Consider the following 12,358-nt stretch of genomic DNA (forward strand, 5'->3'; position numbering starts at 1 on the left):
AACCACTTACAGAATGATATCAATCACATCTTTTAGCTCCTTCTCCTTCATCAGTGGAGTATAGCTCCCTCCTCAGTTTTTCCATCTGAAAGCAAACCAAAAAGAGGAGTTTGGATTTTTTCTGTTTGGTTTTTATTATTTTCAAGCTTTTTTACTCCATTTTTGGGAGGCTTTGGTGCTAGAGGACCTCATATCTGGGGCTACTCTGCCTGGAAGAAAATGCAGACTCCACGAGGGTGGACTACAGCTCACAGGGTAACCTCCAGGTGTACCTGATGAGCCAGCCTGCTTTGTGCTACTTCAAGACACGGGGTCTATTCCACTGAGAACCTGCTCACCTTCTGATTTATTAGAGGCTTGAGTGTAGGTGTGGGGCCCCTATGTGAATCCCTTTGGGTTTCAGGGGGCCAGCTGCATTTTATTCTCCCCACAATGCGGCATGAGCATTTATGGGGGTTGAGTCTTCAGTCAGTTCTGGTCTGACTGACAGCCCTAAGATTTCCAGATCTGGGCTGTTCCACAAGAATTCGAGGCAGAAAGTTCTCTCCACTTCAGTCAGGATGAAGCAGAGCTGATACAGGCAGGCACCAGCAGCAGCAGCACTGTGAGTAGTTGAATTTAAGGGTTTCTGAGGCTAGAGATAGGGTCCCCCACCTCCAAAACCCCTTTCCTTGAATTATTTTTAACTTTCAGGGGAGCCCCTACGGGCCATTTTTGGCAAGATTTTTCTGGCGATGGCCATCTTGGATTTTAAACTATCTTTTTTTTTCTAAAGCCTCCATCTATCTCAAAACTTCTAGATTTGGCTCAAAATCAACTGGCATGGATTCCTCGGGCTGTTCTGCCCCTATGTCAAGCCAGTTTTGCACTGGATAGTTGGCTGAGGAGCATACGTGAGGGAGGGGTGGAAGCCTTGAGCTTAGCCTCTTCTGAGTCTTCTAGGACTGGGGAACTGCCGAGGGGCTGTGATGTAGGGATAAAATCCCTTTGGAGTTTTGAAACAGTGAAAGTGTAAAACACAAATGCACAGATACTGTGAAGCCCAAAAGAAGCCAATCTGAGGTCCTACAGGGGTCCTTGGTGCCTCCTATTCAAGAATGTACTCCAGAATTTGTGAATCTTCTATGGAAAGCTTATTTGATGGGCCTGGGGTGCATTGCTCTGTCTGGGGGCATCCTGGTATCACACCGGTATCCTGTCTTTGTGACCAAGTGGAGTAGGACTGGGAAAACTGGAGATCAGGCTCCATGCCTTTATTGTCCCAGAGCCAAACTTTCTTCCTGGAGGATTCCACTTCCCTATCAAGGACCAGGAGTCAAGAGATAAGAACAGCCTTACTGGGTCAGACCAATGGTCCATCAAGCTCAGTAGCCTATTCTCATGGTGGCCAATCCAGGTCTCTAGTACCTGACCAAAACCCAAGGTGTAGCAATATTCCATGCTACCAAGTCAGGGCAAGCAGTGGCTCCCCCATGTCTTTCTCAATAACAGACTATGGACTTTTCCTCCAGGAACTTGTCCAAACTTTTCTTAAAACCAGCTACGTTATCCACTCTTACCACATCCTCTGGCAACACATTCCAAAGCTTAACTATTCTCTGAGTGAAAAAAAATTTCCTCCTATTGATTTTAAAAGTATTTCCCTGTAACTTCATTGAGTGTCCCGTAGTCTTTGTAATTTTTGACGGAGTGAAAAATTGATCCTCTTGTACCCGTTCTACTCCACTCAGGATTTTGTAGACTTCAATCATATCTCCCCTCAGCCGTCTCTTTTCCAAGCTGAAGAGCCCTAACCGTGTTAGCCTTTCCGCATACAAGAGGAGTTCCATCCCCTTTACCATCTTGCTGCTGTTGACCAAGGAGTTGATCTGTCGGTGCGGCGACTGTTCAAGCTGGCTAATTTCCCACATGTCCTAACAGATGCGCTCAGGGGGCTGAAGTTGAAGCCTCAGCAGCCTTCCCACTCACAGTGCTTGGTCAAAAGTGGCACAAATGCTTAGACCAAATTTATTCCCTTGCATTTGGACATCTCAAGAAAGATATAGTGGTGCTAGAAAAGGTTCAAAGAAGAGCGACCAAGATGGTAAAGGGGATTGAACTCCTCTCATATGAGGAAAGATTAAAACAGTTAGGGCTCTTCAGCTTGGAAAAGAGACAGCTGAGGGGAGATATGATTGAAGTCTACAAAATCCTGAGTGGAGTAGAACGGGTACAAGTGGATCGATTTTTCACTCCATCAAAAATTACAAAGACTAGGGGACACTCGATGAAGTTACAGGGAAATACTTTTAAAACCAATTGGAGGAAATTTTTTTTCATTCAGAGAATAGTTAAGCTCTGGAACGTGTTGCCAGAAGATGTGGAGGAAAAGTCCATAGTTTGTTATTGAGAGAGACATGGGGGAAGCCACTGCTTGCCTTGTATCGGTAGCATGGAAAATTGCTACACCTTGGGTTTTGGCCAAGTACTAGTGACCTGGATTGGCCACCATGAGAGCAGGCTACTGGGCTTGATGGACCATTGGTCTGACCCAGTAAGGCTATTCTTATGTTCACCTTGCTGGTTATGGAGCAATGGGAGACTCCGCTCCCTGAACATGGCAAAAACTATGTCCATACTTTACCCTATGGCTCTGGAATTTCAGCTGCTGTTTAGTTAGCTGAAGAAGGATTCCACTGTGCTTAAGTAACTAAGGGCACCTTTTACTAAGCTGCAATAGCGGTTTTAGCGCGTGCAGAATTGTCGCACGCACTAGATGCTACGCTGGCGTTAGTTCTAGCTGCGTAGTGCAGATTTAGCGCGTGCTAAAATTCTGTGTGCACTAAAAACGCTATCACAGCTTAGTAATAGGAGCCCTAAGTGTACTTCCCTCTCTGGTGAGGGAGGAGTAATATTAAAGGATGCACAAGATCACAAGGTGAAAGTGGTGCTTAAGAGGTAATTTGAAGCTTCAGCTTTGGGGGATCAAAGCTGCAGTGGCAACCTCGTTCATGATATGTGCTTATGGCAAAGTCTGACCAAGGAGGAGGATGTCTGGCTCCAGTTGGTGCTGGAGGGGTGGATTTTGTAGTAGACACTTTATATGATATCATTAGAGTCATGAGCAACGTGTCAACATATGCTGTTGTTGCTCGCCGCTTGCTCTGGATCAGACAATGGATGGGCAATTCAGCTTCCAAAGCCGCCTTAAGCAGACTGCCCTTCAAAGGGCAGATGCTATTTGGTAAAGGCCTCGATAACCTTATGGCCAGTGTGGCAAATCTCTGCTCCAAATTTCTGCCCAACAGCAGACCTCACCAACCCACTGGGAGGCAGAGACAATTTTCATTCCTGTGATGTTCCCACCAATTTTAAGCAGGTTCCTTCGCTCAGATATATTAGCAGGGGTCCAGACAGCAGTTGGCAAATTTAGACACCAGCAACCCTCAGGATCTTGCATCAACACAACCTCCAAGAAATCACAATGCTGCCAGGTTGGCTGCACATGTAGGCGAGAGACAACCGACATTCTAGAGGCTCCAATTATATCATCAACATTAGCAGTTGATTACTTCAGAGCTCTGGGTTCTAAAAGTCATTCGAGAAGGATACTCTCTTCATTTCATCACTATGCTTCCAGACCATCCTCCAAAAGAGTATTTTTTTCAACCCTCAGCACTGTAACGGGTGTTATCCATGGACAGCAGGCAGATATTCTCACAACCCACCCACCTCCCCTGGTTATCTTCTTAGCTTGCTTATGGAACTGACATACCACAAGCCTATGTCGGACAGGAAGGCACTCGCGCTTGTGCAATGCGAGCTGTCGTGAAGTTCTAAAAACTTGGCGATGCACTTTTAAAGTTGTCCTTACCGGGGCTCCATAGATGATGTCACCCACATGTGAGAATATCAGCCTGCTGTCCCAGGATAACACCCATTATGGTAAGTAACTGTGCTTTTCCGCAAGACGGATCTCGGAACTGCAGGCTCTTTCCTGCAGAGAGCCTTTCCTAAGGATCTCAGAGGCTGATATTTCTCTGCATATGATACCTTCTTTCCTACCGAAGGTTGTGTTTGCCTTTTATGTCAACTAAGAGGTTCATTTGCGTGCTTTTTATCCTACAGGTTTGACCAAGCAAGATGTGATATTGCATAGGCTGGATGTGTGAAGAATTTTACTCCATTATTTGGAATGGACAAATGAGCTTTGCCTTTCTGACCATCTTTTTATTCTACTTACACAACCTACTGAGGAGATATTTAATATTATTCTGTGATGAAAGTTAAATCAAATATTATACTAATCACAGCTATAAAATAGAATATATTTAGTATGAAGTGCTCAGACCAATACCCTTTGATTCAGTGATCTCACCAAACTGGGGTATGTTAGGGACCATTATATCACTTCATTGTCCCTGTGCCACCCTCCACCTTTCTTCTGATACAACAAAAGTTGTTAAACAAGTAAGTAAAAGTCACTTATCTTTGAGATGAATTAAGTGGGGTGGGTGGAAGGATCTTGAACCTCCAGCTGCGTTAAAGTTAAAGTGCTATGTGCTTAAAAGTGCCAATGTGAATACTAAAATGTGCTGTTGCTGTGCCTGGCCCCCCAACTCGAGTTTCGGGTCCTTCATCAGGAGGGGTCTCTGTTAGGCGTTCTGTATCGGGGTTGACACCGAAAATAAAGCAAATAGAATCTTTTTATTCTAACTAGTCAGTCCAGACTAGGTAGGCCAGCATTCAAAGCTTCTGATCTGCATAGTAATTTTGTTGGCATACACTGGTTGTGGCAAACAGCCACCTATTTCCATCAAAGCTCATTTGACCAGAAATGTGACATCTTCATGGACGGAGTCCTGGGCAGTTCCACCCAAAGAGGTGTGTAGAACAGCTACTTGGTCCACTCTCCATACCTTTACAAGGTTCCACAGAGTAGATGTGGAAGATCGAGAGGACACCACTTTTGGGTCCTCAGTCTTGTGGGCAGGCTCATCTGTCCCTTCCTAGATGCCTGTCACTGCTTTGGTACCTAGAAAAATAGAAACATGATGGCAGATAAAAGCCAAATGGCCCATCTAGTCTGCCCATTCACAGTAACCATTATCTCTTCCTCTCTCTAAGAGATCCAACATGCCTATCCCATGCCTTCTTGAATTCAGACACAATCTCTGTCTCCACTACTTCCTCCATCATCTAATGTATGGATTCCTGTGTAAATGTAACAGAATGGAAGATTAGGTTCTTACCTGGATAATCTTTGTTTCTGTTAATTACACAGAAGTCTATACAGCCTGCCCTGTGCTTTCTGCAATTCACCTGCTTTCTGCCTTGGACAGCTCTATGGTCCTGAACCAGAATTCTTCTCCTATCAGTTAGATGAACATGTATGATTAGCTTATTAATAACATACTGAGTTATTGAGCTTTGGAGTTCTTATGTGTTAGTGCTAGTTGCACATAGCAGGTTGGTTCATTGATATACCTATGTTGCAAGTTCATGCTAATAATAGTTCTTTTTCATGAGTTAACAGAGCAGAACAGAAATGCATGTTATTTCTGGGGAAGTTTCCCATGCCCCTCCTTCTCTTTTCTCCAATTACAGTTCAGTTCAATTACTTTGGTACAGACTGAATTGGAAGCTATACTGCACTGGTAAAGGAGGAAGAACTAAAAGATGTGATTGACATCCTTTTGCAAGTGATTTTCGCATGTATTGATCATCTAATGTATGGACTCCTGTGTATATTAAAAGAAACAATATTATCCGGGTAAGAACCTAATCTTTCATTCTATATAGGTCTCCCAAATTTGTGTGCAGAACTCAGATACACTCCAAACAAATGGCCATTTGGCTACTAAAAATCAGTTATTGGTGTTCATTGGCACTAAGGGCTCCTTTTACGAAGCCGCGTTAGCGGTTTAACGCGCGTAATAGCACGCGCTAATTTGCTGGTCACGCTAGCCGCTACCGCCTCCCCTTGAGCAGGCGGTAGTTTTTCGGCTAGCGCAGGGGTTAGCGCGCACTAAAAATGTGCGTGCGCTAAAGCAGCTAACGCGGCTTCGTAAAAGGAGCCCTAAGTTTTAAAATAGTTTAAATTTACATGTACTTTTATTTATGAGCTATTCTATAATGCTACACACCCAAATGTTCAGATTCTAAAAAAGACACCTAGATTGGTGCATTTAGCCTAAATTAATTATTTAAAAGGCTTATTTACATACATAGTAACAAGGTGGATGATGGCAGATAAAAGACCCTAATGGTCCATCCAGTCTGCCCAACCTGATTCAATCTAAAATTTTGTTGTTTTGGTTTTTTTTCTTCTTCTTCTTCTTCTTATCTATGTCTGGGCAAGAACCCAAAGCTCTGCGCGGTACTGTTCTTAGGTTCCAACTACTGAAGTTTCTGTCAAAGCTCACTCCAGTCCATTAGCACCGATTACAAGCAATTAGCACCTCATAATTAGCTTAAATTAGAATTAATTGGATGATAGGCACCTAGATTGCTAGACCACTACCAATTTCAGGTTGGCACCTACCAGAAAGTAGGCATGGTTAGGAGCATGTTTTTCATTATAGGCACCTGTTTTGGACTTTGGCACCAGTATTTAGGCCAAGAAAAACCCAGCATAAATAGAGATACACCTAAGGTTTGGATAACTACCAGCACCTAAGTCCACTTTAGGCACTGCTAGGTGCGATTCTACAAATGGCACCTAATTTGATGTTTACATGCACGATGTGCCGCATCCCTCCGTGCCTGTATTTTAGGCACTGTTTATAAAATCGGACCCAAAGTGTGTTGCACACAATCCAAAAGTGGGCATAGTTATGAGAAGGGCATGGACTGCTTAGGGGCATTCTTAATATTTAGGCGCAATGTTATAGAATAATGGAGTTATACACCCAACTTGTGCGCTAGGATTAATACCAAGTTTTGGCTGAATTTACATCAAATCCAGCCAATAGTGCCCTTTATAGAATAATGTTTAGCATAGATTTTAATTGGAGTGCCATTTACTGAAATCTAGCCCTTATTGCAGACTTCATAAGAATCATGTAGTTTGTCTTCATGATTTACATAGTAACATAGTAGATGACGGCAGATAAAGACCCGAATGGTCCATCCAGTCTTCCCAACCTGATTCAATTTAAAAAAATTTTTTTTTAAATTTTTTTCTTCTTAGCTATTTCTGGGCAAGAATCCAAAGCTTTACCTGGTACTGTGCTTGGATTCCAACTGCAGAAATCTCTGTTAAGACTTACTCCAGCCATTGAAGCCCTCTCCAGCCCATCCTCCACCAAACGGCCATACACAGACACAGACCGTGCAAGTCTGCCCAGTACTGGCCTAGTTCAATGTTTAATATTATTTTCTGATTCTAAATCTTCTGTGTTCATCCCACGCTTCTTTGAACTCAGTCACAGTTTTACTCTCCACCACCTCTCTCGGGAGCGCATTCCAGGCATCCACTACCCTCTCCGTAAAGTAGAATTTCCTAACATTGCCCCTGAATCTACCACCCCTCAACCTCAAATTAGGCACTGCTAGGCATTCCTAGTGGATAGCATTCTGTCATATGTTCTGCTTTGAAAATTGCGCTCTGTAGATTGGGCTGATCTACATATTCCAACAGTTAGGCAATTAAGGTTGAAGATGTCTTGGACCAGTATGTTTTTCTCTATAGGCCCCTGAAAATGGAATGAGATTCCGTTGTACATATGCTAGCAGGAAAACTTGAATGATTTCAAAAGATGATTAAAAAGTTATGTTTTTTGTAAGATGAAGTATGGGAATTGAATTTTAGGTTGTATGTTTGAGCGCTGCTCGCTTTTTTGCTTTTTCATTGTTTGTGATTATTCTGTTGTGTATGCGTGATTAATTTTATGATTATGTATGTATTTGTTGTGACCCACTTTGTGTAAGGCACGATACAAATAAATAAACTATAAACATTCAATTTATATTCTCATTCAGATACATACCAGTTTATTTAGATAAATTCTAACATTTATATTGCTCAGTCCAGCTAAAAATAAGCACAGTCTTCCACACTATGTGTACATTTAGTAGGATTGAGAGCTAAAATGGTTTATATTAATCAAAATATAATGATCAAATACATCATTACAATGCAATAGCTCAGTGAAGTACAATAATACAATTAATCCTAAAATATAAATATATATATATCAAAAGAAATAATACATAAAATAACTCTCCCCTTTTTGCTATCAAGTTTCAAGTTTTCTAAGCATTTTACAATTTGTATAAAAAGGGGAAAACAAATAAGTACTGACTAAACAATACATCACACACGTGAAACAATAGGAAAGTGGGGAGAACTACAATTTAAAATTAAAGAGAACAAGAAGGGTAAACCACAATTGGGAAGCAAGGGAGTGCAGATTATTAAATGGCCTTGGCTGATTCCAAGTCTTTTCAACAGTTATATGCATTACGGAAGAGATAGCACTTTAAATTTCCCTTGAACTTATCTAGATTTTTTTCCGACCTGATATGAAGTGGTAGGGAATTCCAATGCTATGGGGGCCATAATTGAAAATGAGGTAGCCCGACGCATGCTGATGATTTTCAGGGATGGTGTGTAAAGGAGATGTCGTGATGAAGATCTTAAGACTCTTGAGGGTTCATGTGGAATAAGGAGTTTGTAAATAAAGGCCGGTTCATTAGTATTTTGTGTCTTGAAAGACATACTTTTACTGTATCTCAGTGGTGTCAATCTCTGGCTCGTGGGTCAAATTGGACCCAAAGGGGACTTAAATTTGGCCCGTTTTCACATACTCGACTTTACATCAGTTGTAGGAATGAGTTTTGATTTTGAATTCAGCCAGTGGCTTAGAACAGAACAGCAGGCATGTAGCCCTGATGAAGAGATGAAATGGAGAACTCTGTCGGGTAGTTTTAAGCCTTGCCGCAGTGAAAAAACAGCTAAGTGATTCCTCTACATCAGTGTTTCTCAACTCGGTCCTGCAGTACCCCCCTTGTCAGTCAAGTTTTCTGGATATCCACAATGAATATGTATAAACTTGATTTGCAAAACGACAGAATAAAGAGGAACTGGAGAAAAATATACAAATCAATTAATTATTAAGCCTCCAGTGGTAAATTTGCGCTGGTAGCAGAAATGCTCAATGGCTTAACCCCTTATCAACACTGGATATAAATTCCAAAAATGTATCTAAACAGGGGGAAAACGCCTCAAAAGTTGCAGGGCAAACGTTACTCTGGAGCTATGAAGGGGAGCTTTTAAATTGCTCTTTAACTCCCCGCCAATATTCTATCATAGGCAGTTCAAAAGCAAGCAGCACTTATTTTTGCCTCAATGTAGAAAAATACTTCACAGCGTGATGCTAGCTTCAGCTTCCTCATTAAATTGATTTACAAGCCGACGATGGCCAACATTTCATGATCTGCTACCAATGCAAATTTACCACTGGAGGCTTAATAATGGATTTGATTTGTAAACTTGATTTGCATACCCTGCCTCCATTATATGCAAATTTCTTTCAAGCATATTCAAGATATCCTTTTTCTTAAGGGTCCCACGGCAACAAGAGGGCATCCGCTCAAACTCAAGAGTGGGAGATTTCATTGTGACATCAGGAAATACTTCTTCACCAAAAGGGTGGTTGATCGTTGGAATGGCCTTCCACATCAGGTAGTTGAAGCCAGCAACGTGCTCGACTTCAAGAAACGATGGGATAAACATGTGGGTTCACTTCAGGGAATTGCTTAGGGGAGTGTTCTTTTAAGGGGAGGGTTCTTTTGAGTGGGCAGACGTGTTGGGCCGACGGCCCTTTTCTGCCGTCATACTCTATGTTTCTATTGTGGATATCCTGAAAACCTGACTGGCAAGGGGGTACTCCAGGACTGAGCTGAGAAACACTGCTCTACATGATATTGTAAAGTCAATGAATAAGTGAGTAGATAATTGATTTCTATCTTTGAATACTTTCACATATATATACAATAAGAGATCTCCTAAGACTTATTTAAATCTAAATTAAAAATTTTACTAAAGAGAAAGTATGATGTAGTGGTGGACCCATATAAATACTACCTCACAGCGTCAGATTCATGGTACCGCCAGGATACTTTCCTTGGGGTAAATTGCCATTACTGAAATTCTATTTTATAATTTAATTGAGCATTTTTGAATATGGATGTTTGTTATATTTTATAAGGAGATTCTTGCAAATGAGTTTTTTTTTGGTTATTTATAACGATATCTCAGTCATGGTTCTTCTTGAACAACGTCTGTGTGACTGCCACTAAATCCAAGTCAGTCTATTCCATCATATCTCTAGGTCCAAAAGCTTGTTCCCCATATTATGGGCATAGGTGTACAAAGCTCTCCAGCTATTGTCCATAAAGATATTAAGTAGGGCTGCAGATTTAGTGCTTTAATAAAGTGATTAACACGCTAAATCTCTAACGCCGATTTAAAAAATTTATCACAATTAACGTGATTACCTCACCTGCCACAAAAACTGTGATAAAATTCAAATATGCATAAGAATAGCATAAAAGGGCTTTAGTGGCAGAAGAATGGAAAAGACCACATATTAAGGCTTGTGACAGCTTAGTAGGTAGGCACCGCAAGGCATATTGGGTACACTAAGAGGTTTGTTTGCCAACATCTTCTAACTGTATAATCATCCAGCGATGATTATTTGCCAAACTCCAAGGGCTCCTTTTACTAAGGTGCGCTAGCGTTTTAGCGCATGCTGCATTGCCACGCGTGCTAACCCGCGCTACGCGTCGAGAACAAACGCAAGCTCAATGCTGGTGTTAGCATCTAGTGCGCGTGGCAATTCTGCGGGTGCGAAGCGCGCGCTAAAACCGCTATCACCGCTTAGTAAAAGGAGCCCCAAGTGTAAATGGTTCTCGTTTTTATTTTCAGCACCAAAGGGAATTCTTCATCTCTCTCCTGATGTCTATCAAGAGATGGAAGCAAGCCGCAACAAAGCCACCCCTGGTACTGCTATAAGTTATTTATCATCTAAAGAGATGAGCGAGGCTTCAAGCTCATTCTTCAGCCCGTCTGCCAATTTTAGTAACACGGCTACCATAGCCAGAGAGCTCCTCTTGAATGGAACATCCCCAACTGCAGAAGCCGTGGGATTGAAAGGAAAATCTCTGTGTTCTCCTTGTTCTACAGTGCAACCTTCAAAACAGTTGGAGTACTTGGCACAGATTCAAGGTTTTCAGGTACGGGAAACTTGTTTTCTAATTTAAAAAGAGTAGTCTTCGGGTTTTTCTTTTAAAGATTTATTTCACTTATAAATCTTCCGTTTTATGTATGGAACACATTTTCATTTGTTAATTCTCAATCTTAGATTGAATAGTAAGTGTAAAATAGAGACCTTGAATTTGCAATTGTATTTTTACCTGAATTGTTTTTTTACAAAGGTACTTCAGTTATAGCTAATTTTAATTGAGTCCTGTTCTCGGGAGAAGAGAGAGGGTTTGTAACCTATAGTTAAAGTTGTGTTTGTTAATTAGAGTTTGGACCATGGAGAAAAAAAAAAGTTGCCGTTTCATCACTGGTGTACTCCGTTTAGTGACATTTCATTTTAGCCTTATTATTTTCAAGTGCCATGTTAACAACTTTGTGTTTTTTAGTGACTTTTAGGTAGAATTACTTACATTTAAGTATGGTTAACGTTTTGTATGGCATAATCTTAGCTACTGCTGAGGTATTTGTTTAAAATGTCTTGATTGGCTTTTTGTTTACTACTCCTCATTTTGGCATTGAAAAGAAATCTAAATTCTGAAAGTCTACCATGTTAGAACGTTTGGCAGTTAAGGAATATTTAAGCAGTTTTGAGGTTTCACTTGTCTGCAAAATAGGAAGGAAAATCCTAATAAAAAGAAATACAATCCCTACAGTTTTTGCTTCTTCCTTTCAAATCTATTCAGATTGTATGTTTTTTTACAGTAACATTTCATGTGCAGAGAGCCAGTGTTCATTTTATGCTCTGTTTCTCAAACTGGTTTCTTGCTCCTTAGAAATGTGCAGAGGCAATCTTTTTCTGGGTTCAGATTTTCTGACTTTACTCCCCATTTTGAGGTTTTTTAAAAATGTTTGTTTCTAATGTTTGTTTTAATTTTTTAAAAAGGTAATGCACATTAATAATAACAGCTTATATACCGCAATACCGCGAAGTTCTATGCGGTTTGCAAAGATTAAGCAAAGGTACAAATTGATTGACTTTAAGAGGGGAAGAAGAAAGAGGGTTAATAGGACAGGAAATCCATTTTTGAGGAGAGAGTGATCAATAGAACAAGTTAATCGCTATAGAGGGGAGAGAGAAGAGAGGTGCTTTAGAGCTGCCTATGCTTTTTA

General features: G+C 41.0%; 1 protein-coding gene across 5 annotated transcripts in view; it reads left to right on the forward strand.

Annotated features, from left to right (window-relative positions):
• The window catches only part of STAU2 (staufen double-stranded RNA binding protein 2), a 365,534-nt gene that overhangs the window by 190,515 nt on the left and 162,661 nt on the right, over nt 1–12,358 (forward strand). For all 5 annotated transcript variants that reach the window (XM_033933324.1, XM_033933325.1, XM_033933321.1 and 2 more), the window contains one exon: nt 10,913–11,220. In XM_033933324.1, the coding sequence (XP_033789215.1) occupies nt 10,913–11,220 (308 nt within the window). The remainder of the gene's footprint in view (nt 1–10,912; nt 11,221–12,358) is intronic.

This window comes from Geotrypetes seraphini, chromosome 2 (assembly GCF_902459505.1).
Source record: "Geotrypetes seraphini chromosome 2, aGeoSer1.1, whole genome shotgun sequence".
In the NCBI taxonomy this organism is placed as follows: domain Eukaryota; kingdom Metazoa; phylum Chordata; class Amphibia; order Gymnophiona; family Dermophiidae; genus Geotrypetes; species Geotrypetes seraphini.